The sequence below is a fragment of the Brassica napus genome (assembly GCF_020379485.1).
Source record: "Brassica napus cultivar Da-Ae chromosome C6 unlocalized genomic scaffold, Da-Ae chrC06_Random_6, whole genome shotgun sequence".
In the NCBI taxonomy this organism is placed as follows: domain Eukaryota; kingdom Viridiplantae; phylum Streptophyta; class Magnoliopsida; order Brassicales; family Brassicaceae; genus Brassica; species Brassica napus.
The window spans coordinates 11,468-36,080 of record NW_026014315.1 but is presented as its reverse complement, the minus strand read 5'-3'; the positions used below and the strand labels follow the sequence as shown (position 1 = coordinate 36,080).

General features: G+C 38.2%; 4 protein-coding genes, 1 non-coding gene and 1 pseudogene across 5 annotated transcripts; 1 reads left to right on the top strand and 5 right to left on the bottom strand.

The window, feature by feature from the left end:
• Positions 1–2,013: 2,013 nt before the first annotated feature.
• Positions 2,014–4,253, bottom strand: LOC125574914 (annotated as a pseudogene).
• Positions 4,254–5,952: 1,699 nt separating this feature from the next.
• On the bottom strand, positions 5,953–6,064 carry LOC125594947. Its single transcript, XR_007330057.1, has one exon. It is a non-coding gene; the product is annotated as a U5 spliceosomal RNA (small nuclear RNA).
• Positions 6,065–6,325: 261 nt separating this feature from the next.
• LOC125594942 (phosphoglycerate kinase 3, cytosolic-like) lies at positions 6,326–8,835 on the bottom strand. The gene is made up of 6 exons (XM_048770932.1): positions 8,690–8,835; positions 8,346–8,562; positions 7,732–7,809; positions 7,066–7,644; positions 6,839–6,997; positions 6,326–6,715 (listed from the first exon to the last, which is right to left on the bottom strand). Exons 2-6 carry the CDS (start codon positions 8,538–8,540, stop codon positions 6,521–6,523), a joined length of 1,206 nt encoding a protein of 401 aa, XP_048626889.1. The 5' UTR covers positions 8,541–8,562; positions 8,690–8,835; the 3' UTR covers positions 6,326–6,520.
• A 302-nt stretch (positions 8,836–9,137) lies between these two features.
• On the bottom strand, positions 9,138–14,545 carry LOC106430720. The gene is made up of 9 exons (XM_013871509.3): positions 14,329–14,545; positions 11,205–14,015; positions 11,064–11,135; positions 10,630–10,782; positions 10,384–10,547; positions 10,154–10,301; positions 9,926–10,048; positions 9,622–9,709; positions 9,138–9,517 (listed from the first exon to the last, which is right to left on the bottom strand). Exons 2-9 carry the CDS (start codon positions 13,878–13,880, stop codon positions 9,318–9,320), a joined length of 3,624 nt encoding a protein of 1,207 aa, XP_013726963.1. The 5' UTR covers positions 13,881–14,015; positions 14,329–14,545; the 3' UTR covers positions 9,138–9,317.
• Positions 14,546–15,286: 741 nt separating this feature from the next.
• LOC106430721 (disease resistance protein Roq1) lies at positions 15,287–19,561 on the top strand. The gene is made up of 4 exons (XM_013871510.3): positions 15,287–16,087; positions 16,688–17,798; positions 17,967–18,272; positions 18,366–19,561. The coding sequence occupies exons 1-4, from the start codon at positions 15,474–15,476 to the stop codon at positions 19,209–19,211; spliced, it is 2,877 nt and encodes a 958-aa protein (XP_013726964.2). The 5' UTR covers positions 15,287–15,473; the 3' UTR covers positions 19,212–19,561.
• Positions 19,467–22,569, bottom strand: LOC106430727 (protein SOMBRERO). Its single transcript, XM_013871518.3, has 4 exons — positions 22,076–22,569; positions 21,340–21,583; positions 20,386–20,657; positions 19,467–20,251 (listed from the first exon to the last, which is right to left on the bottom strand). The coding sequence occupies exons 2-4, from the start codon at positions 21,527–21,529 to the stop codon at positions 19,634–19,636; spliced, it is 1,080 nt and encodes a 359-aa protein (XP_013726972.2). The 5' UTR covers positions 21,530–21,583; positions 22,076–22,569; the 3' UTR covers positions 19,467–19,633.
• Positions 22,570–24,613: the final 2,044 nt, after the last annotated feature.

Sequence of the window (24,613 nt, the reverse complement as noted above, 5' to 3'; positions counted from 1 at the left end):
TATTAAATTTATAAAAACTTCATTGGTATATTACTCCTTCTAAATTGGTTTTGTTTTGATAAACCACGGTTGTTAACATCGCTGTTGCTGTGTTTCAAAAAAAAAAAAAAACCACTATAATATCGTTATTTTCTAAAAAAATGGAGACAACAAAAGTATTAAACCTCTTTGACCTTCATCATATGTAGTGAATGATGCAACTATGCATTAAAATAGTATTTTCATATTTTGATTTTTCTCAAAATCTATGTGTTAACCTCTACGAAAATATTGATTTTTTCGATAAATTCTCTATATACTGAAGCATATGATCTTTAGTGTGTTTTTAATTTCTAAAAAAATTCTACATTTGTATTAATGTATATTAAACTCTCTTTCATGGTACATGGACATCGTTTTAATTTTTGTCAATAATTTACTAAAACTTCATAATACTCTTAAATTGGGGACTAGCACTAAAAAATCCTATTTTCTAGAGAAACGGAGAAAAGAAAGTTCCAAACATCTTTGAACTTCATCATATGTTAGTGAAAGATGCAACTATGCATTAAAGTAATATTTTTATATTTTTTTAATTTTTCTCAAAATCTATATGTTAACCTCTACGAAAATATTGAGTTTTTCTGTAAAAATTCTATATACTGAAGCCTATGATCTTTATTGTTGTTTTAAACTTTCTAAACACATTAGACATTTGTATTAATGTATATTAAATTTTATTTCATGGTACATGGGCATCGTTTTATTTTTTGTCAAAATTTAGTAAACTTCATAATACTCCTGAAATTGGTGGACTAACCACTATAAAATCGTTATTTTCCAGAGAAACAGAGACAACAAAAGTTTCAAACCTCTTTAACGTTCATCAATGTAGTGAAGAATGCAACTATGCATTAAAACATTATTTTCGTATTTTTGAATTTTTTTCTCAAAATTTATGCCTGATATTGCCTCAACTTTGGACACTCTCTTGGATCTCTTCTCTGGATTTATTCTATGGTTTACTGCAAATGGATGGTTTAGAGTTCATTCTCGATTAGTTTATTTATATTCTAAGATATGAGGTTAATATTAAAATTGTGGTAAGAAAAGAGGTTAATATTTATTATCAAATGATCCGATTTATATAAATTAATAGAGGTAAACGTATATATAAAAGTTTAGTGCGGTGTAAGTAAAAACTATTGTGACATGATATTGGTAAATTGTAGTTATTGATTATTGTAATAGTTATTTCAATAAAACTTAGAATAAAATATAATAATATTATATACTATAACAAAATTTATTAACTTATTAACATTATTTAAATTTGATTTTTTATTGACAATAATATCCATATAAACCAACACTACCCTGTCCACATACCCAACACAAATACAGTTTCTGAGTACTACAAGAAGCAGAGAAGCTGCTTCAGGGTTTCAATGAGATGGTGGAGACTATCAATGAAACTGGTTTTGTGTCTGGAGCATTTTTGTTAATTGATTTTAACAGGAAGAGCTGAAGAAGCTTGCAAAGGGCGAGAGGCTTGCAGTACACATCTCAAACGCAGCGAACCTTGTGCTTTTTGTAGCAAAGGTTTATGCTTCAGTGAAGAGTAGATCTATGGCTGTGATTGCTTCAACTTTGGACTCTCTCTTGGATCTCTTGTCTGGATTTATTCTATGATTACTACAAACAGATAGTTTATAGTCCATTCTCGATTTAGTTTATTTATATTATACGATATGAGGTTAAGTGTGGTAAAAAAAAAGAGGTTAATATTTATTATCCAAATGATCCGATTTATATAAATGAATAGAGGTAAACGTATATACTGTATAAAAGTTAATTGTGATGTAAGTAAAAAAACTATTGTGATATGATATTGGTAAATTGTAGTTACTGTAAGATTATTGTAATAATCATTTTCAAAAAAACTTATAATAAAATAATAATATTATATACAGTACAATAAAAATTATTAACTTATTATCATTATTGAACTTGATTTTTTTTTTTCGGTTTTCCTAATTATTGACAAAAAATCCAAATAAATCAACACTACCCTGTCCACATACCCAACACAAATACAAGTTTGAATATCAAGATATAGGTTCTAACTAATGGGACCAGATGATAAATCAAACCTTGTACTTGTGTTCGGGACGATGAGTGAACTCAAAGTCAATATGGACAAAAGCCCTCTCGACCTCAGAGAGTTGCTCGAGCTTCTCCTGAAGAGTCTCTCCGATGTTGTGAGCTTCGTGCAGCCTCATGTCCTCTGGCAAAACAATATCAACTTCAACAAAGTAGTGTGACCCAAACGTGTAGGCTCTCACTGTATCAATGTGTTTGATCTTCTCGTGATGGTTCCATATCAAGAACGTTAGTTTCGCCAAGAAATCAGGCGGTGCAGAGCGTCCAATAAGCGAAATGAACATTCTCTAGTACCGTTCTTGCCCATGTGCTGATTGTATACAAAGCAATCTGAAAACATAAAAGAAGAATAGTTTTCTCAATCATAAGCTACAAGAGAGAGTTTCAAGAATGTCTTAAGGTTTGATGATTTTGCTTACGAGAATAGCACCAGAGGGATCAATCCACCAGTAGAATTTTACAGCCAAGACAGCTGTTGCTAAACCGACCGAGTTGGTGACGACATCAAAGAGGTGGTCTTGTGCATAGGCTCTGACAATTTCGTTTTGAAAACTTCTGCAGTAAAGCATGAGGAGAAACTTGATGACTGTAGCAGAAGCCATGATTCCAATCATCCATTTCTCCTCGGTGCTGCTCATATGGGGACCATTCTGTTAAAAAAGCAAATGATTAGACCTCATGTAACTGATAATGCCACTACTAGAAGTAAACCATAGTGTATTTTATTACCTTGGAAACTAGTAGTCTAGTTGACTCTAGCAACACTTGTAGCCCAAGAGTTGCCATGACAGAGGCAAACACAATGATCCCCTGCCAAGTTCAAGAACCATGCATGATTTTTACTTTGATGAAAAATATATACATCTTATTTGAAGAGGAGAGACTATATACCACAGGTTGCATCCTTCGTTTTCCGATTGGATAGTGAAAATGGTTTGGTTTGCTCATGGCGTTTGCAGTGAACCATAGAATGAATCCAGACAAGAGATCCAAGAGAGAGTCCAAAGTTGAAGCAATCACAGCCATAGATCTACTCTCAACAGAAGCATAAACTTTGGCTACAAAAAGCACAAGGTTTGCTGCGTTTGAGATGTTTACTGCAAGCCTCTCGCTCTTGGCTAGCTTCTTCAGCTCTTCCTGTTGAAATCAATCAACAAGATGAGAGACAGAGAGAGAGAGAGAGAGAGAGATTCCAGAAGAAACGTAATGAACGGATAAGAGTGGAAACCTCAGATGGAGCTCCAGAGACAAAACCAGTTTCGTTGATTGTTTCCATTTCATTGAAACCCTCAAGCAGCTTCTCTTGCTTCTTGTAGTACTCAGAAACTTTACGTTCCTTTTCTGATTTCCGACAAGAAAAAAAAGCAAAACCCATGTCTAAGATTATGTATCTGTTCACAGATGATTCAAAGCATATATATATATAGAGACATCCGTGATGGCTTTTTTATCATCTTTCGATCAATCTACAATGCGTAAAACCTCCGCAGAATATGATACTGTGTACTCACCACACTTAAACAAATCAAGATTCTGTGTTATCACTGTTGTTTAAAACAACTAAAGAGACATAGAGAATCGGACATATGCTCCATGTTCGGAAAGAAAGAATATATCATCAAAAAAAAGCTTGATCACTTTAAATCGAGTACACTAGAGTTCTCTTTAGGGCTAACATAATCGTACGTTTGCTTGCAGAGCAATTAATCACGGAAGAGTTCGTGTAGGGTTTAGATTCTTAATCAATTTACTAGAAAAAATGTTAAAAAGAGTGTCATGATATGAATCACAAGGATTGTAAACATAGACACGAAAGGTAGATTTAGAAGAAGAGACGATGAAGGAGACTTACTTGGAGTCCGGAGATAACGGGACAAGCGAGTACGGCGAGAGGACAGGGGAGAAGAAGAAGGGAGGCGGAACGTGTCGAGGCTGAGACGCCACGAAGACGGTGGAGACGAGCGGTCATCGTCATCGTTCGGAAGAAGGTCGACAATGTAGTCCTGTCCACTAACGCCGAGATGATGCTCCTTCGTCGTCTCCATATTCTCGATATCTTTTTCTCTGCTGATTTTCTGGGGGAAGTTACGTGACAAACAAATATTGTTGCTTATTTTGGGAATCTCTCTATTTATATATCAAATAGTGTAAATTATTTTTATACATATAAAACAAATCCAGACCCCTTTTAAATATAGAAAACGTATCGCTGAGAGAAATTTGGTATTATCAAGAGGTGTGAGAGATATGGATATGAACCAAGCAAATACATTTATAATTTTGATAAGAGAAAGAATAACATACGTGGCTGTGGACTCATGGTGGTGCAACTGAAATGTGGACCATTTCTTCCTTCTTTCCAGCGTAGATGAACGAGGAGTATTGTCCACTTATAGAAACTTCAGATAAACATAGATAACATATATAGGTTACTAGAGAAATGACAACCCAACGGCCAACACACATAGGTTATTGTTATCACGTTATAAGTAAAATACACTGGACAGTTGTTGTCATCAAGCCTTCAAGAACACCAAATTACTCATGCACAACCTGCCAAAAACAGTTAAGTTGACCTTTTACGCAGCTCTTACCAAGCTCTCATCAACATCATATATCATATCAATATGGTCCTTTGTCCAAGCTTGTGAACTTGCATCTGGTCCACAACGAAGAATCAAAGAGGGAACAAGCATGCAAATTCCTTTTATGATATGAACAAACCAAAACTGTAATGATTCAGGGAACTGCATTAAGACAAACTGTCCTTATAGGAGATTCAGACACATTTTGGAACACGTATTGGATCGAAGCCAGATATTCAGACATGTTTAGTCTTCATTTCAAAGAGATTTAACATCATACAGAACAAATCAGTGTACACTAGTGAAAATTTTGCAAGAACGCCTCTGTAAAAAAAATAAAGCATACAACGCATTTACGTATTAACCATTCTTTTCCTTCTAACCTTCTTACACTCGGTCTTCACATTTTTTTCCCCTCGAGCTTCTGGTTCCAGAGAGATTCGTCTACTCTACTGTAATGTCTAAGCTAAAGAGAGCTGTAATCAAAATCAAATTCTCTTCTCAACAAAACCTTGATGTATCATTTCATCACCTATGTATCATCTGTGAGGAACCGACCTTTTCTTCTACGTCTAAGATGTTTCAAAAGCCTGAATCGAAGCATCGAGTCAACATCATAACCCGCAAGTTCCATTCTGTTTGTAAGTTGAGAGACAATCTCCACTCTGTCTCTTGATTGCAAGAGAGAACAAAGTCCGTCACTGAGCTCTTCTCTTCTGGTATATCCAATTCGACTACTCGTCTTAAAGCTCTCTCTGTTTCCCCTTCCTTGAAACATTGTTCAATCTCGTTAGCTGCTGCATCGTCCATAGACTAAATGTGAAGCAGATGTGCGGTGAAAATGCGCCTAATAAGTTCAATTCTCTTGGTTGCGGAGACTAGACAGGGATTGAGAATCCAGTGAGAGGCTCTCCGTCTGAGGATGAAGACGGCTTTCTTTTGATCGTCAAGGAGCAAGTTCTCGACTGATAGAGCCGGTTAATGGGTAAACCGGTTTGTAAGAATTAGCGGAACTTCGGTACAATTAAACGGTTTTTATCATGATTAGACCAAAAGCCCGCCAGTAACATCCATCGTCTTATTCATGCCATCTAAGGTTCATTGTATAATCGCATTTCTATCGGGTAGAAGAACATTTATTACGTAGAAAAACTATCACTGCAACGTTTTAAGCTAGTTTATTATTGAAACATTTTTGAACTAATGACTTTGATGGAGTTTAACTTGGAATGAAGTAACTCCTCCAAAAATAGGTGTATGCCATTTAGCATAGAGAGCACACGGTATTCTTTAGTAAAAGGCGAAAGAATAGTTCGCTTTGTGCTCACTACATGGCTCCATGGTTTATTACAGTGTAGCATCAGATGCTTTTGTACCTGAATCCTTCGACGTTTAGGTTTGATTTTATTCGATGTGGGACTGATTTAGTGGTGTGTTTAACTGGGCCGAAAACTTACTTTATGGGCCGTTCTGAGACTACTAATACGCTTCAGATGTAGTGTGCTTCTTTGTTTGGTAGTGTGTTTAACTGGGCAGAAAATGACGCGTTCACTGTGTGTGTTTGTTTGTTGCGAATGTTTTTTGTAACCCAAGAGAGATGATCATCCAGAGAAAAACTGATAATTAGTTGAAATCGCCAGAGATTAGTAGTATTCATCTGTATTTTTTTTTATTAGAGAAAGGCAACAAACTATTAAAAAAAACTCCCAAAAAAAGTGGCTGGCTCAGCTGGTCACAGTAAACCCAGACTTGCACATACAAAAACACACGAGAAATGAAACTTGGAAGATTTCTCAAGCGTCGTCGAGAGCGAGGACTCCTGGAAGTGGCTTACCCTCGAGAAGCTCCAAACTAGCACCGCCTCCGGTAGAGATGTGGCTCATCTTGTCTGCCAAACCAACCTTCTCAACGGCAGCCACAGAGTCACCTCCTCCTATGATTGTGGTCACCCCCTTTCCGCTCAGCTCCGCAAGTTGCTTTGCTACGGCCTAGTGATAAACATGACATGAGATCAGGTTATTTCACTGAAGATACATGAAAATTTATAAAGGGTGAATAAAACTTGGGTTAACATACGACGAATATATAGTTGCAGTACTAGTTGGTCGTACCTCAGTTCCAGCTGCAAACTTATCGAATTCAAATACACCCATGGGACCATTCCAGATGATGGTCTTGGTTGTGTCCAGGGCTTCGCTGAATGTCTTGATGGAGTCTGGACCAATATCAAGTCCCATCCAGCCATCTGGGATTGCCGTGGCTGCCACTATCTGCAAAGAGTTCACACAAACATTTTGTTCATGATCCATTGAGCCAACAGCAATGATGCGAGTGTTACCTTGCTGTTAGCATCGGGAGCGAACTTGTCAGCAATAACCACATCGGTTGGAAGTAAAAGAGAGACACCTTTGGCTTTTGCCTTCTCCATGAGTGACTTGGCCAAGTCAAGCTTGTCCTCTTCCACAAGAGAAGATCCAACCGAATGTCCTTGCGCCTTGTAGAAAGTGAAAATCATACCTCCACCGAGCAAGAGGATGTCAACGGTGGACAAGAGTGACTCAATGACACCAATCTTGGTCGAAACCTTTGAGCCTCCAACAATGGCAGCGAAAGGCTTCTTGGGGTTTGCCACAGCTCCGACAAGGTAATCAAGTTCCTTCTGCATGAGGAAACCAGCGACGGAAGGCTTCAGGTACTTGGCAACTCCTTCAGTGGAAGCATGGGCTCTGTGAGCAGTGCCGAAAGCATCGTTAACGTAGACATCTGCAAGAGCAGCAAGCTTCTTTGCAAATTCAGGGTCGTTCTTCTCTTCTTCCTTGTAGAACCTAACATTCTCCAAGAGAAGAACACCACCTTCAGGTAGTCCTGCAACCAGTTTCTGGACTTCCTCGCCAATAGAGTCATCGGCCATCACAACCTATTAACAATGTGCAACAAGTCACAAACAATGTTAGCTCATAGTACTGACAGCTTCTATTCGTATAGAGGAACAAGAGGCACAAACCTCGACACCTAGAAGCTCAGACAATCTCGGCACAAGAGGCTTTAAGCTGAATTTAGGGGTAACACCTTTGGGGCGGCCCTGAAACATATAAACTTCGATCAGAGACATCCAATAGCTAATAAGAAACACTACTAAGACATAATATAACTGCTGATCAATCTCCAAGAATAATTAAACCATCATGTAAGAAAGTGACCAAACTTATACAAATGAGAGTGACCAAACATAATATAACATCGCAGCCAGCATCCTCAATTGCAATGAGAGTGACCAAACTTATACAAATGATTCACACAGGGCTTAAACTATCATGTAAGAAAGCGAAGACATCTGCATATGTAGACAGAAGCTCTGTTATAAAACCAAACGAGCTAATAAAACAGATCAGATCAAAACAGATAAGCTAGCATATGAGGTGAACATAACAAAAGTAACACGCCACTAATAACAAATAACATAACTGAAAATCAATGTTCCAAGGAGAAAGACCCCATGTAAGAAAGCGAAAACATCTGCCTTATATAGTCCACCGATCAAATAATGAAGCTCTGTGATAAAAACCAAAAGAGCTGAAAAAACAGATCAGATCGAAACAGATAAGCTGGAGGACATACCAAGTGGCTGCAGAGAACAACCCTAGATCCGTTTCCCATCAAGTACTTGATGGTGGGAACAGCGGCGCGAATCCTGGTGTCATCGGTGATGTTGGAGTTATCGTCCAAAGGAACGTTGAGATCAACCCTCACGAACACGCTCTTTCCCTTCAGATCTGCTTCCTTCAACGTTCCTACGCTTCTCTTCGTCGCCATAGCAGCTGAACAAAACAAAACACTGCAAACAATACTCGCGAAAATGAGATTTGACGGAGGAATCAAACAGATCTACAAAACATGGCGCAAACTCTAATCGAAATCGATTGGATGAGGATTCTAAGGCATAAACTAAAGAATATACTCACATGAGTGGATGTATAGAGAGACGAACGAAGCTACACGAAGATGGAAGTGGCTGATCTTTCGAGGAGACGACGAGACTGTATATAAAAGCAGCGTGGAGAACACCCAAAAAAATGGTGGGCCCGTGAAGAGTAAGTTATTATATATTACGTTTTTGCCACTGACTCTCTCTCTCTCTCTGGGCCGGTTACGTTTAACTTTTAAATATTGGATTAGGAGATTTAATGGGCCTAATCCACTTGTAATTTGTAAGGCTTATTAGTCTCTTTCATCTTTCTTCATTTAAACTCTCAACGTCGGATCAGTGTGGAGTCAGGAGTGTAGTAGATAAACCTCCGCACCGGAGGGAAGCGTAAGTCTTGCCGGAGAGACGAATCATTTGTTCTCACTATTTTTCCCTCCAGTGGAGTTGTGTAAGGTTGATCGTGGTGTGTTCTACAGAGACGACAATTTTCGACCAACTGAGATACTTACATTTTTATTTTTATTTTCAAAGAAAATAAAGGGAAGTGTCAAGAAATATCTCTACTGAAACTCCAAAGACTGTGAGTATTAAAACTGGAGAAAAAAAATTAAAAGAATTGGAAAACAATACTTTTCACTGCACATAATAAGAAGAAAAGGTTCCTCTTATTTGGAAGCCCTGTGAGCTGGTGGCTTGGACTGAGTCGAAATCGCTGCAGATGACATCACTCGCAAGCGGCCAGCAATCTCTGTGAAAGATGGTCTTGCCATTGGGTTTGGCGCCCAACACTCCTCCATTAGTGTTCTCCATTCATCGTCACAGAAGGCTGGTATGGTTGGTCTCAGTGTGTTGTTCACTATCCCACCTGCACTTTCACAAAATGAAGTCATCATCCTCTCAAATTCCATATGGATAAAATTCTGAACATTAGCGAAAGAATGAACATGCCGTGTGTTACTAGCAACGCACCTATTATGGCCCCATAGTGCATATTGGCATATGGTTCCTCTCCCGTCAGAATCTCCCACAGAACAATACCAAATGAGAAAACATCAACCTGCAGGTAAAGACCAATAATATAAAGGATCAACTCCTATCACAGATCTTACAGGTTGCTTTATCAGGCCATGGATTAACAAAAGATCCTCTGCACAAGAAACTAACTCAAAATATCTCATAAACGGGAAGATAGACGACTTATGCTAAAAAAGATCATGATACAAGTCAAAGTAGCTAATGGGATATCACTAGTATTATATCATGAATGTATTACCTTTTCTGAAACTTTGCTGCTGCTCCCATTTAAAAGCTCTGGTGCCATCCATGGTAAGGTTCCACGTACACCACCAGATACCAATGTATTTCTCTTGATTTTTGACAAACCAAAGTCACCAACCTGAGGTGGATTAGCATGTGGATGTTAATCTGATTTGTTCTAACATCATCTTAAACAGAAAAGATAAAAGAAAATCTACAGAAGGGTCCACCCAGATCGTGTTACCTTGCAGATTGGGCGAGAAGGATCTTTCAAGTTCACAAGTAAATTGTCACATTTCAAATCGAAGTGAACAGTATTTTTGGAGTGTAAATATTCCATTCCAAATGCAGCATCCATGGCAATGAGGAGTCTCTTACGACGATCAAGATGCCTGGTCATGTAAAATAGAAGAGAAGAGTACATAAGTTAAATGAACTGAGACCCATCAGAGGACCTAGTAAGCATAACTTTACCTGTCCTTCCGGACCAGAACATGCCTCAGAGAACCATCCACCATGTACTCTGTCACGGTCGCCATTGTCCCCCCAGGCCCGTCTTTTACAACACCATAAAATGCTACCACATTCGGGTGATGAAGTTTTGAAAGAATCTCAGCCTCCCCCCAGAATTCACCAGTCTGCAGAGAAATCAACGAGTGCAGTGAATTGTAGGCATGGCCAAAAGGAAAATGCATAAGACATGATCTGCAAACAACTCACCAATATCTCTTGCTCTGATGACCGCCCAGCAAAGCAATTCTTCTTTATCCTCTTGATAGCGACATCTGATCCTCTCCATTTCCCATGATAAACCATTCCAAAAGTACCAGAACCAAGCTCTTTCAACTCCTCAAGATCTTCATTCTTAATGATCTAGTGATATTTACGAGTGTGTTATTGAAATTATGAAAATAAAACATAGATACACAGGGGGATATAAGCAGGACTATGTTTTGACAGTAGAACCCACAGGAAATGAAACAAAACACACAGATTAAAATAAGAAACCAAATAGAAGCACACAGTCAAGGTGTACACGTATTGCTGATTCTTATAACAAATTTGAAACTGTAATAAGAGCCACTGACATGGCCCATTTTCCATGCAAAGATAGTAAATGTTTTATTAGGTGTATTTTTCAGAGCTCTTCATACCTGCAAGCCACAGCGGTCAAACTCTGAGCCAAGTGGAGGAAGCGCAGCATGCCTTGTTTCTGTCTTTTCATCCTAGAAGTTTCATCCTCGTTAGTAAAGCTTGTGGTTTTGGGAATTACAAAATAAATAACTGCAACTAACCTTTGGTACAAAATCTGGCGTCCTCAGGTTCTCCACAATATCACCAAATTCTACACTCTCTGTGACCTTCATATGTTCATCCTTCAGAGTAGGGAGTACAGTGCTAGTGAAACCCCCGTTACTTCTAGAAAAATCATCCCCATAATCTCGACCTAAAGTCAATTTCGGATCCCCAATGTTTGCTGAAATACCATCTCTACTCATTGGTGTGACGTGATGCAATCTGGAGCTCTCTCCACCATCTTTAATGTCAGATGGAAAGTGAGAATCAGCTTGGTCAACACCTGCAACATCTCTTCGGATAAGTTCTTCAGCCAGCTGCTGAAAATACGACCAATTTTTTGGATCTTGATTCTGCACATTCATGCTAATAGCAGCTCCATTGTGAGGATATGGATGGACAGCAGATGTGTCCTCTGAGATTGCATTCGAAAATATTTCAGAAAGGAAGTCACGAGGAAACCGGTCATTGATATCGATAAGAATATCTCCATGCAGTGAATCAGAATCGTTAGTAGAAGCTTGCTCTTCAGGAGTAGCATGACCAATTGCTGCGTTTACATCTGCCCCATTGACTACTCTGTTCTTGTTTGCATCATCATGATCCGCAATTTTTCGCAGGGGCTCGGAGTCCAATGTATCATCTGATACCCCCAGTTTTTCAAAGACTGTCTCAATGCTTTTATGCTCCTGGTGGGTAGCATCACCATTAACAGTTTGGGAATCTTCATGCGACTTTCCAGCTGCTTCTTTTGCTGCATCTTGCTGTGCAGTGTTCGTTTCTGGCTGCGACATTAAGAACTGAGAATCTAGCGAGCCATCAGATTTCGACAAACGATTTAGCACTTCTAACTGTTCACGAGGTATTCTCTCTGAACGATATACCTTAGGTGGAGGAGAATGCACAGGCTCAGGGTAGTTAAGATCAATTAGATTTGACTCAGAGTCGTTACGAACATTGCCATTTGAAGTTGGGAGCTGATCTTCCTTAACAGATAGAGGAACCAGCCCAGCAAAAACATCATCACGGTAAGTATCAGGCTTTGGAGAAGCGCTTTGCCGTGCATCACTTCTAGGGGGAAGTAAATGTGCCTCCTGGCTAGGAGTAGTTGTTGCAGCAGAAACCTCCCGAACTTGATTCTGATTCGTCACCTCAGCATCATTTATATGAGGAGGATCCTGGTGACCGTTTGCCAAATTTTTACGGTTTTCAGGCTCAACATGCTCATGAACTTTCATATCAGGTGGTAATACCTTCTGCTCCTCAGCAAGGGCTTGCGTGTTCTGTGGAGTAGGACCAGGGTGCGGATGCCCATCAGCCCAGCCAGCTTGCTGATTGACATGCCCTTGGAACGGTATGGAACTGGAAGTTTCCGCGAGACTCGAGTAGTTAGGATTTTGAGCATATAGAGGAAAGTGCTCTCGTTCTCCATGTTGAACCACGTGCCCGTAATACTGCGGGTAAAATCCATAAGTGCTGGCAGACCCCGGTGTGATGGAATGTGGATACTGAAAAGAGGAGTCTGGCGTAATAGATTGGGGATACTGACGATCCGAACTTGGCTGAACAGGTTGCTGATACTGATATGCACCACTGGCTGGAATAGATTGAGAATAATGAAGCGATGATCCTGGTGGAATAGACTCGGACTGTTGACCAGATGATTGTTGGAAGCCATTTGCCATCAACTGCTGTGCGCTAACTCCAACAACATCTCCAGCAATGCTTTTAATCCCCTCGGTGTTCCATACATCAAGCTCAGCTAAGTTGTTTGCTGAAGAGTTATCCAGCCCATGAAGGGTAGTAGAGTCCCTTCCTGATCCAATTCCCACGCCATTTACCGCTACAACATACTGGAACTCAGAGTCACCATCATTTTTATTAACCCCCAAAAGAGCATCATCCAGATCGCCGATGGAGAACAGAAACATCCTAAGCTTTTCAGAGCCACCACGGTTTCCCATCTCATTATACTCTTCAAACATATTCTGGAGATCTTCCTCACATGTTACAGAAACCAACGCATCAAGATCTTCACCAGGAAGCTGATACTTCACAACATGAGTTTGGTAATAAACCTCAAGGACTTTTTGCCTAAGCGCCAGCCAAGAAATGTCCTTCCTTACGGAAATAATGTGCGTCTCGCCTCCAACATATCTGAGCTTTGAATCACCTGGGCGTGGAAGTATTTTCCCACCAAAACTGCAAAAGATCTTAACTTTCGCTATTACACTACCTGAGGCTGAAGAAGATGAGTATCCTAGTAAATTTCCTAGACTGCTATCTTTACTAACTGAAGCTTGCCGTGCTGACTGGACATGACCAAGTCTATTTCCAAACTCGTGAAGCGAAGGGTTGGTTCTGTCATAACCCCTCAAGCCATTTTCCATAGTGCTCATCCTGGAGACATCTGAAGCACAGTCACTTGTATTGGTGTCCCCAGCTGCATTGGGGTTGGAAGACCTCTGAGGAATCACCCGATCACGCATAAACTCAAGAGAAAACTCTTCCCCTGTTTGTATGGAGAAGTTACGCACCTGCTTAACATCTGAAGCATTTTGATTGGGAGCTCTAAAATTAGCACTCGTGCTCCCCGTTTGTAGAACAGTCTCGTTGTTTCCGTATCCAGGTTCCATAGAGTGCTGAAAAGGCTGCTGGTGTCTAGGTGTACCCATCACAACAACACAATCCTCTGAATCGCTCTAATTGAAACACGTCTACAACGAATCTGATATACTGAATACTATAGAACCACCACTGAACTACCAAGACAGAGAAGATTGATTCAGTGCTCCTTCAAGATGATTAAGCTGCAATCAAGGAAATGATGATAAAAGTTTTAGTCACACGGCAAAGATCGAAAGCTAATCGAATCAAAAAAAAAATTTAAAACAAGATTCTTCATGCATGCTTTGATTTCGAACTAATCCAACAATGTCACCTAATCCGAATCACCAAAACCAAATTGATCAAAACGCCATCAACATCACTAACAATCCAAAACACTAAAGCAGCCGATACATCGATTCCGCGAGATCACAACGCTACAAAATAGCTTGAAACTGAAAAATCTAATGATTCAGTAAATAGCCAACGACTCGAAGCAGAAGGAACAAACATTACCAAAACCAAAATCTTCCTGGGAAGTAAGCGTGATAAGGAATCAGCGAAGCAGAAACGATCAGTTTACGCGGCGACGATATCGTCTTCTAGCTCCTGTTTGATCAGTGCACTGGCGAGGAAGGAGAGAATTAGAATAAAACAAAAACCCTAAGTTTTGTTCCCTCACTTTCTCTCGTTTTTTTCCCGGCTATATAAATTATATATGATATACATTTGACGAAAATAGAAGACGGTGTCGTTCCTTGCAGATGATTTTCTGTGTTTACAAATGAGATTGTATTGAGAAGATGGTGAGATTGGTCTCTGATGGGTATAATATGGGCTCGTTTTAGTTTTCTTTCGTTTTATAAATTCTCAACTAAATAAGCCCATTGGGCCCATATATATAAAGTCAGCCGAGTGAGTGTAACAGTGTACGTAGGGCTTGAAAAAAATCTGGAAAGAACGAACCCAACCCGATCCGAAAAAGTAGTATCGAATCCGAACCGAAATTGATTAAATATTCGAACGGATTCAAAATTTTGGTATCTAAAGAACCGAAACCGAATCCGACCCGAACCAAAATATCTCGGCTACCCGAATGTAACCGAAATAGATTTATATACCTAAATATATTACTTAGTTTTAGATTTAATATATATTAAAAACATCCAAAATATATAAGATACTTTTAAATTGTCTAAAATACATGAAAATATACATAAATAGTCAAAAAAAATGTCTAAAATAGCTAAAATATATTCAAAACACCGAAATACTTGAAATATCTATTGATTTATTATCCAAATATTCAAATCAAACCAATTTATATGTTAATTTTAGGTATCTTGACATATATTATACAAATTCATATGTAATATTTTTTTTTATAGATTTTGAAAAGTTTTAAGCATATAATGAATATTAAAATTTTAAAAATAATTTAAATGGATTATACAAACTTGCAAAGATTGGAACCGAAATTTAGAAATAGCCAAATGAGACTGAAAATTTTAAACCCGAACAGATACGAACCATCCGAACGAGGGTCGACCTCACGATGAAGATTCGAGTTCAAGTCAATGGCGACTGATTGATTTCCTGAATAGCGCGAAAACTTCATTGATTGATCGGATCGGATCGAATCGAATCGGCTCTTTACTTCCATGGAGATTAGCTTTCTCCACCTGACTATATTCGTCTTCCTCGCATTTCTCTTGGTACCACTACGTCGCTTCCGCGACTTTCTGAAGAAACCGGAGACACCTCAGCTTCGTACTCACGTGCCTTCTTCAGTTTCTTCGGCGGCGGAGGATGAATCGAGGGGCCGGTCTCTGTGGAAGTACGACGTCTTCCTCAGTTTCAGAGGAATAGACTCTCGGAGATATTTCGTCAGCCATCTCTACGAGGCTCTCACCAAGGAAGGAATCAAAGCCTTCCACGACGACAGAGAGCTTCCGAGAGGCGGTTTCATCTGGGAAGAACTCGTGAAAGCGATCGATGAGTCACGATTCGCCGTCGTTGTGCTCTCCGAGGGCTACGCTACCTCTCGCTGGTGTTTGGAAGAGCTTTCGCTTATCGTCGACCTCGCTTCCAAGAAACGGCTTGATCTGATCCCTGTTTTTCTTGACATCGATCCGTCAGAGTTGAAGAGGAGAAACGGCTGCTTCGAGAAAGCTCTTGCGAAACATGAGGTGAGGTATGATCTGGAGACGGTGGGGAGGTGGAGAAAGGCGTTGGCTGATGTTGGAAATATTTCGGGATGGGATTCCAAGACCAGGTTCATTCTTCTTCAGCAATATCAATTTTCTCAGGGCATTTAGACTCTGATCGGAAAAAATAGTTAACCGGCTGAAAAAATTGAAAAAAATTAAAATTCACACATAAAACATTAACTAAGCCGCGGAAAAAATAGTTAAGCCATGGAAAAATTTTTGAGTAAAATATTTATACGGTATTCTCTTTGTTATAAGAAAAAATAAAATGTGAAAATAACTAAAATTTATTAAAAATACTTTAGTTCTTATTATAAATATTTAGCTTATCTTTCAATACGTTTTAATAATAGATTGACATTTTATAATACTACAAAACAATTTATAGTATAACTTTATTTACAACATAACTCTTGATCACTGCAAAAATTATTGTTATTTATTTAAAATTTTAAAATGTTATTAGCATAATTTAATAATATAAAAGTGTTAATTTTGTAAAATTTTCAATAACAATCAACTAAAACTCACTTTTCCACCTAATGAAAATTCTCTTTATATTTTTGTTCCGCAACTTTTGTTGATTGGTAAAATACCCGCGGAATTGCGTTTGAAACTTGTACAACAAGTCGTTGGTAAAATACTTGCGGCAAAATATGTGGCAGGAGCGAGGAAGCAGTGCTTGTACAAGAAGTCGTTCGAGATCTTTCTAACAGATTGTTCTCACAGCCATCCAGCGACGCAGAGGGACTGGTTGGAATAATGCCCCACATGAGAAGCGTAGAATCTCTCTTATCCATGGACTCGGGAGATGTTCGAATGGTTGGAATCTGGGGCATGGGCGGCATAGGTAAATCCACCATTGCAAAGTTTGTTTGCAAACGCCTCTCAAGTAAGTTCGACGGCGTTTGCTTCCTAGAGAATGCGAAAGCGGAATTTGAACAGTATGGTTCATCGCATATGCGGCAGAAAGTCTTGAGGGAGATCCTCCGCAGAAAAGATCTGAACTCATGGGACGGTGATTCTGGTGTCATGAGGCAACGGCTCCGTGGGAAAAGTATACTTCTTGTAATCGACAATGTTGACAGCGTGGAACAGCTTCAAGAATTGGTCGGGAGCCTTGAGTGGTTTGGACCAGGGAGCAGGATCGTTATAACTACGCGGGACAAGCGTGTGCTGGAGCAGCATGATGTGGAATACATATATGAAGTCAAGCCTCTGAAGACTACCCAGGCACTTATGCTCTTCAGTAAGCATGCCTTCAAGCAACCTCGACCACCTAAAGATTCTGCAGAGCTCTCTATTGATATCGTCAAGCAACTCGATGGCCTTCCTTTAGCTATTCGAGTTGCTGGTGCAGCTCTGTATCGCCGGGACATTGCAGATTGGGAATACTACCTGGACCTACTGAGAACTAATGTCAATAGTTCTGTCTCGAAGGCGTTGAGGGAAAGTTTTGAGGCATTAAACAATCAAGAAAAGTTAATATTTCTTTACGTTGCCTGTTGTTTCAATGGAAAGCATATGCATGGCGTCAGCAGGGTGTTAGACCTTTTCATTGTTTCTGGGCACATGCCATTCCGCTCCACGTTGTGTATCAGAACTCTTAAAGAGAAATGTCTAATGAGCATTTCAACCACAAAGAGGCTATGGGTTCATGATTTACTCCAAGATATGGCTAGGAGTATCATTTGTGAAGGAAAAGAAGAAAACCCATGGAAACGCAGGATTCTGTGGAACTTTATGGACATCAACAACGTGTTTTGTGAAAATATGGTAAGCCATTAACTTCTTTTAACTTTTAAGCTTCATCGAGTAATGCACGTTGTAATATCTCACTATCATTTAGAATCTATGTTTAGAGTGAAGTGGTTGGTTCTTTGGTCTATTATTTAAAGCATGTGCCGTAGTATCATGGTCTCATCTCTTACACTCAATTAACAGGGATCTGAAGCAGTTGAAGTTGAGAGTTTACTTCTTGACATGCCCAAAGGAAAGGAGCTCTGCATAAGCCCTGCAATCTTTGAGAGGATGTACAATCTAAAGCTGCTAAAATTTTACAACAATTCCACTGGTGCAGAGAGTAGTAAGATATGCATGCCTGGCGGCCTTGTCTATCTCCCTATGCTGAGATATCTTCACTGGCAGGCGTATAGTCTGAAATCTTTGCCGTCTCGATTCTGCACTACATATCTAGTTGAACTCAACCTCCCTAACAGTTCGGTTGAAACACTTTGGAATGGAACTCAGGTACTAATTTATGTTTATGCTCTATATTATGAGCTAGTTTGTAGTCTGCTAGTTCTTTTTGTGGCTTGAGCTGTTGTCTCTTTATACGCCCAGGACCTTGGAAATTTAAGGCGAATGAATTTGAGAGGATGCAGACGACTACTTGAAGTTCCCAACCTGTCAAAGGCGACAAGTCTAGAGAAATTAAATTTGGACAACTGTGAAAGCCTAGTTGATCTCACTGATTCTGTTAGACATCTAAATAACCTCGGGGTACTGGAGCTGAGCGGCTGCAAGAAACTCAAGAACCTCCCAAATAACATCAACTTGAGGCTTCTTAGAACTCTACATCTTGAAGGATGCTCAAGTCTAGAAGATTTCCCATTCCTTTCAGAAAATGTTGAAAAGATATCACTTGACGAGACAGCAATCGAGGAAATTCCAGCGTCAATTGAGCGTCTATCAAAGCTCAAAACTCTGCACTTATCAGGTTGCAAGAAACTGAAGAATCTTCCACGTACCATTAGAAACATAGATTCCCTCACAACTCTCTGGCTCTCCAACTGTCCCAACATCACACTATTTCCAGAGGTTGGAGATAACATAGAATCACTAGCGTTGAAGGGAACGGCAATAGAGGAAGTGCCTGCAACGATAGGTGACAAATCAAGACTCTGTTACCTCAACATGTCCGGGTGCCAAAGGCTTAAGAACCTGCCTGCCACATTGAAGAACTTGACACACCTGAAATTCCTCTTACTCCGCGGTTGCGCCAATATCACAGAGCGTCCTGAGACCGCGGGTCGACTAAAAGCGTTAGATCTGAATGGGACATCCATAATGGAAACTTCCCGGTCGGTTCAGTCCGAAGACGAACCGCTTGATATGCCTAGATTGGCTCAATACATCCTTCAGTCTGTCAAGGAGCGCATCAGACACCAGAGGTCCATGAAGCTATGAAGGTCCATGAAATTGAGTTCCCAAATATTGCAGGAGAGATGAGAAATTTTGATTTATATGGCTCTCTCTCTGAAGAGGAAGCGCTTGAGTTGCTCATCGTGATATGGACTTAGTGCAGGCGTTTCTCACTCTCTCACTTGGTTGGGATGAAAAGTAAACTAAGGAAGACGATCCAGCATATGTAGTTATGGACAAGCTAGAGCATTCACATATAGAGCTTATGTATTTTGGAGTGCAAAGATGTTGGAAACAATATTGAACCTTGAGGGTAGTTTTTCATTAATGAAAGACCGAATTATAGAAGAAAAATGTAACAGATTTCAGAAACATTAACGTGGTTGCTGTGATAAGTCCAACAGCTTAAAGAAGAGAGTAAAATTGAAAACATGAGATTGAACAAATCAAATCAAATTTGATTTGGTCTACTTTGGGAACTTGAGAAGATTAGCATCGTTTCCCAGATAGTGAAACGGGAACCTTTCATTACCATTATTATTGCCCAGATGGTCATGAGTAACAGCCTGGTCGTTGTTACTTGAGTCACCAAAACATTTTGCCTGATGGTTCTGCACTTGCTGCTGCTGATTCATGTTGGTCGTAGTGAGAAGCTTGTCCAGAAACGACCAGTCTCCGCCATAGTTGTTGTTGTTAGAAGTCAGCCTCAGTAGATTCTGTGAGCATTCAATGTCTGTTGTGTTGATTGACAACACAAACGGTTGGGCTGCTGCTGCTGCTGCGGCCGAGTCAGGGCTAAAGAGCTGAGGGAGATGCATTGACCCGTGGCTTAAAGTGTTTGAAAACTCATGTAACGGCATGTGGATCTGTCTTCCCATGTTATGATGATGATGATCCAGAGATAGTGGGATCAAAGAAGAATGATTGTTTGAATTGGATTCAGTGTGATGCTGATGATGATGGTGATCATGATCATTGTTGGTGCTTATGTATTGGTGATGATGATGATCTTGATCTTGTTCTTGGTGAAATCCTCTAAAATGGTTCTTCTTCTTGAACACTCTGCATACAACCCACCCATCTTCCTGCAAGTCACACATACATAGTTAGTCCACATTATGCAAGATATGATCTCTATATTTATAAAATGCAATATGATCTCTAAATATTATTTTTCATCGAATAAGAGAGTTTGTTTGATATATATATTGTTTAGTACCTGGATCTCGTTTTCGTTATCGTCTAGGCGATATTCGTGCATGATCCATTCAGTTTTTTGGCCATGAGGAGCACGACCAGTGTAGAAGACAAGAGTCTTACGAAGTCCAATCTTCTTGGAGCTGTTTAGGTGTATGGATTTGTCTCTACCAGTAGCCTTCCAGAACCCGGCTGCAGTGGCCCGGTTCGTTCGGGTTCCAGTTGGATATTTCTTGTCCTTGTGGCTAAAGAAGTACCACTCGTTTTGAGGACCCGACCCGATTCTGCATTTTTCTACGTAGATACCAAACAAAATATTTTTTTTATAAAATGTAATAAGAGACCCGAAAATAATTCAGTAGTTTTATAAAAGTATATACAGTATGTGGCTTACGACGAAGGGTTTGTTATATGTCTGCAATGTGGAAAACCATTGGCTTATTTCTAGGGTACAATACATCATAATATTACGTCAATATTCCTAGTCATGTACTACAAGACATTACACTTTGTCTTCTGTTATAGATCTAAACGACATGAGTGAATCGACAACTTTGTCTCTTTCCTGATGTATGTATATAGACCCACACGTATAAGGCTTTGTGGATCCATAAAAACTGGAAATAATTTATGAGGATGAGAACTGATTAAACTTATAAGATATTTTTAAGTAGATATACATGTTTCCATGGAGACGCAGACAAAACCCTAGACAATGTTACCCAATCTATGTATTTTTCCTTTGACATCTAACTTGTATTTTTGTGCAGAGACAACAAAATAATTCCCCGTGTTTGATATATATTCTCTCTATAGAAATAATAAGAAACTATGATGTTAATTGCGATAGTTTATTATATATAATACTGATCAATAAATAATATAATCCTTCATTAAGTGTGTGGATGATTAGTTGGTGATACTTGTAGTTATTAAGGACTAGAAGAGTTAATTATAAGTGGGTTGTAAGTTTTACCTTTAAGATCCCAAGGTTCAAGCTTGTTGAGATCAACTTCTCTAATGACATCTAAATCAATTGGTTCATAAGAAACCTTCTTCTTGAGGTAATAATAGAGAAGCTCCTCCTCGGTTGGATGAAACCGAAAACCTGGAGGCACCGAGAGCTGTCCTCCTCCGGCCACTGTGGACGACGAGCCTATCTCCATTATGCGTACTCTTCTTTAAAAAAAATTAAAGATGCTTCCCTTTTCTCCTTTGCCCTAATCAGTTATATATAATCAACAACGCATATTACATCAAAGTAAGCAGAAGTTAATGACCAACAATGAGTTTTCACCAATCACTGTGTAAAGAATCCAAGAAATAATCAAGGCATGATTTTTTTAGATCTAAAAACCCTAGTTCATCATGCATGCACATGTTCATAAAGAACAAAAGGCTTTTTCCACTAGCAGAAGCTGGATCTTTCTTACATTGATATGCACGAAAAGAACTTGAATATCCCCAAAAAAACATGAAGTTGTTCAAAACCGAGCATGCTCTATTCTTAAACAAGAGAGGTTTGATAAAATACTTAGTCATGTTCTTGAGTAATCAAAGAGAAAAAATGAAAATAGAGAGATGCTTGAAATACACATATATATATATATACAAGAGTGGTGTGAGTGAGTGCGTGTGTATATATATGTATATGCAAATGATGCTGATGACAACAAAGAAAGATATATGATGGAAGAGGATAGAAAACGAACCTTGGAGGTCGGAAAGTATTGCTTCTGTTAGAGGCAAGAGGTAGAAGACAGTGAAAGAGAGAAGGCAAACAAGCAAGCAAAATGAACTTCAACAAAACTGAAGATATCGTAGCTTAAAGGGCACGATGTTTAGGGTTTCTGTCTCTCTCTTTCTTCTTCTTTGAGATAGAAAGAGATGAGGGAGAGACTCGGCTTTCTATGGATTAGTGCCACTATTATTTTCTTTTCAATTTAATATAGCAAAGCTGGTCACAGAAATATATGAGAAATACTTTATTGTATCCGCAATTCCTATTGTAACTTTTCTTGTTGATTTAAAACTATCTTTATGCACAACTAAAAATAGATATTCTCTAGAATATGCAATTTCTTATAAATCTTTTTTTTGTTCACTGCAATTTCTTGTAAATCTTATGAGCAAATTATCTTACAAACTCATCATACATCATATTGAATTGTTTATGTGTTATTATATGTAAATAAATCAGTTTTCTCTTCTTACTTTTTAGTTAACTTTAACATTTTCTAATATACAATATATATGATGTTACCAATAGTCATATTTTTCTTTAATAGTGTTTCATGTTCATTTTTTTATAAAAATATAACTAGTATTGTATCTACTCCTACAAATATTATATTATTCAATTTGCAAATTTTACTAATCGGATTTATCAGTATACATATATAAGTGTATAAAGAACGTGTGTACGTGTAATATACAACGTAGCACCCTTTTGTGTGTGGCGTGAATATGGTTATAAGGATTAACTTTAATCACCAAGGTTTACAGCTGTTCTTTATTAAGTCTGACTAATTTGCTTTGAAAACAAGTAGGAATCGATTAATAAATACCGAATACTATAAACTACATGGTAAGTATTATAGTATAATAGAAGATCTGGTTATGTATCCCAAGGAAAAAACAAAACAAGAATTGAAGCTTCTATACCCTCGAATTGCAGTCAAATGTTGGGAAGAAAAATGATGTATCGTACCTTGAACTATGCTCCCATTAGCCTTTTTTATTGCATCAGTTTCAGTGCACTTCATTGAAATTTTAGTACTATAGTACTATAAGATTTCGTTTAACCAAGTCCTAATGCTATTTTTTTATACAATAATACAACTGACATAGACGTTAGCTCAAATTTGTTTTCTCATTACCAAATTAATTAGTTAGAGTGAAAGCCTTTACTATATGATTGAAAATATAATAAGGTGCACTCCCACTCATGTTTTAGTTATTTCTTTACATTTTTTTTTTGTAACTTAGTTTCTTTATTTCTTTACATTTTTGTTACACAAGTTTCTTATATTGGAATATAAACACATTTCTATTGTATTTTTATATATACACCCAAGCTTATAATTTTATACAAATAGAAGCGATCACCATGTTATTTGTCAGATCCGACATTTTCACCGAAGAATATCAAAGAACATGCCGGTGTACATGATATGTATAATAAAAATGGTATGACCCGTATGGGAAAGCTTGTAAATCATCATGGATATGGTTTCCAGATATATCGTTCTTTTGAATTTATGAAAGAGAAATTCTTGGGTTCACCCCCTAGGGTGAACCTCTAGGTTCACCAACCAATAGTGTGTTGAGTATTTGATATTTGATATTTTTTTAAAAAAGAAATAAAATTGAATATCCAAATTAGATTATATTTTAAAAATAAAATAATAAAAATACATAAAAATAGTTACAAAAAATAAATAAATTAATATTGTTAAATCTTCAGCAAAATACTAAACCCTATACCCTAAATCCTAAACCCTAAACGTTAAACCTTAAACTTTGGATAAACTCTAAACCGTTAGAAAATCTTAAACCCTAAATCATACATTAAAAACTAAATTTTACTAACACTAATCCCTAAATCCTAATCACTAAACCCTAAACCCTTGGGTAAACCCTAAACCCTTGGATAAACTCTGAACCCTTGGATAAATCATAAACTCTAGGGTTTAATTTTAAATATTTTTGATTTAGAGTTTATGATTTATCCAAGGGTTCAGGATTTATCCAAGGGTTTAGGGTTTAGTGATTAGGGTTTAGGGTTTAGTGTTATTAAGATTTAGTTTTTAATGTATAATTTAGGATTTAAAATTTTCCAATGGTTTACGGTTTATCCAAGATTTATGGTTTATAATTTAGGGTTTGGAGTTTAGGATTTAGGGTATAAGATTTAGTATTTTGCTAAAAGTTTATCAATATTTATTTATTTATTTTTTGTAACTATTTTTATGTATTTTTATTGTTTTATTTTAAAAATATAATCTAATTTGGAAATTCAATTTTGTTTTTTTTTAAAAGATATCAAATATCAAATACTCAAACACTATTGGTTGGTGAATCTAGAGGTTCACCCCACCCCATGGGGTGAACCCAAGAATTTCTCTTTATGAAATCATCCATGTTTCTAAAAAGAAGTCAACATAGAAGCAAACAATAATGTGGACTTTGGGTCTTTGACAAAAAGAATAAGAAGAGAAGTTAACAGAGGAAACCGCACGTAGGAAAGG

What these genes read in the sequence shown, in the direction of transcription:
- LOC125594942 (XM_048770932.1), bottom strand. Translation starts at nt 8,540, where the DNA reads ATGGCGACGAAGAGAAGCGTAGGAACGTTGAAGGAAGCAGATCTGAAG. An exon ending in TTGTTCTCTGCAGCCACTTG is followed by an intron (nt 7,810 to 8,345) that starts GTATGTCCTCCA and finishes TATATGTTTCAG; the next exon opens with GGCCGCCCCAAAGGTGTTAC. An exon ending in CTGAGCTTCTAGGTGTCGAG is followed by an intron (nt 7,645 to 7,731) that starts GTTTGTGCCTCT and finishes CATTGTTAATAG; the next exon opens with GTTGTGATGGCCGATGACTC.
- LOC106430720 (XM_013871509.3), bottom strand. Translation starts at nt 13,880, where the DNA reads ATGGGTACACCTAGACACCAGCAGCCTTTTCAGCACTCTATGGAACCT. An exon ending in CATCAGAGCAAGAGATATTG is followed by an intron (nt 10,548 to 10,629) that starts GTGAGTTGTTTG and finishes ATTTCTCTGCAG; the next exon opens with ACTGGTGAATTCTGGGGGGA. An exon ending in GCACTATGGGGCCATAATAG is followed by an intron (nt 9,518 to 9,621) that starts GTGCGTTGCTAG and finishes GTGAAAGTGCAG; the next exon opens with GTGGGATAGTGAACAACACA.
- LOC106430721 (XM_013871510.3), top strand. Translation starts at nt 15,474, where the DNA reads ATGGAGATTAGCTTTCTCCACCTGACTATATTCGTCTTCCTCGCATTT. An exon ending in ACGTGTTTTGTGAAAATATG is followed by an intron (nt 17,799 to 17,966) that starts GTAAGCCATTAA and finishes CTCAATTAACAG; the next exon opens with GGATCTGAAGCAGTTGAAGT. An exon ending in CACTTTGGAATGGAACTCAG is followed by an intron (nt 18,273 to 18,365) that starts GTACTAATTTAT and finishes TTATACGCCCAG; the next exon opens with GACCTTGGAAATTTAAGGCG.
- LOC106430727 (XM_013871518.3), bottom strand. Translation starts at nt 21,529, where the DNA reads ATGGAGATAGGCTCGTCGTCCACAGTGGCCGGAGGAGGACAGCTCTCG. An exon ending in TGAACCTTGGGATCTTAAAG is followed by an intron (nt 20,658 to 21,339) that starts GTAAAACTTACA and finishes GTATCTACGTAG; the next exon opens with AAAAATGCAGAATCGGGTCG. An exon ending in ATAACGAAAACGAGATCCAG is followed by an intron (nt 20,252 to 20,385) that starts GTACTAAACAAT and finishes TGTGACTTGCAG; the next exon opens with GAAGATGGGTGGGTTGTATG.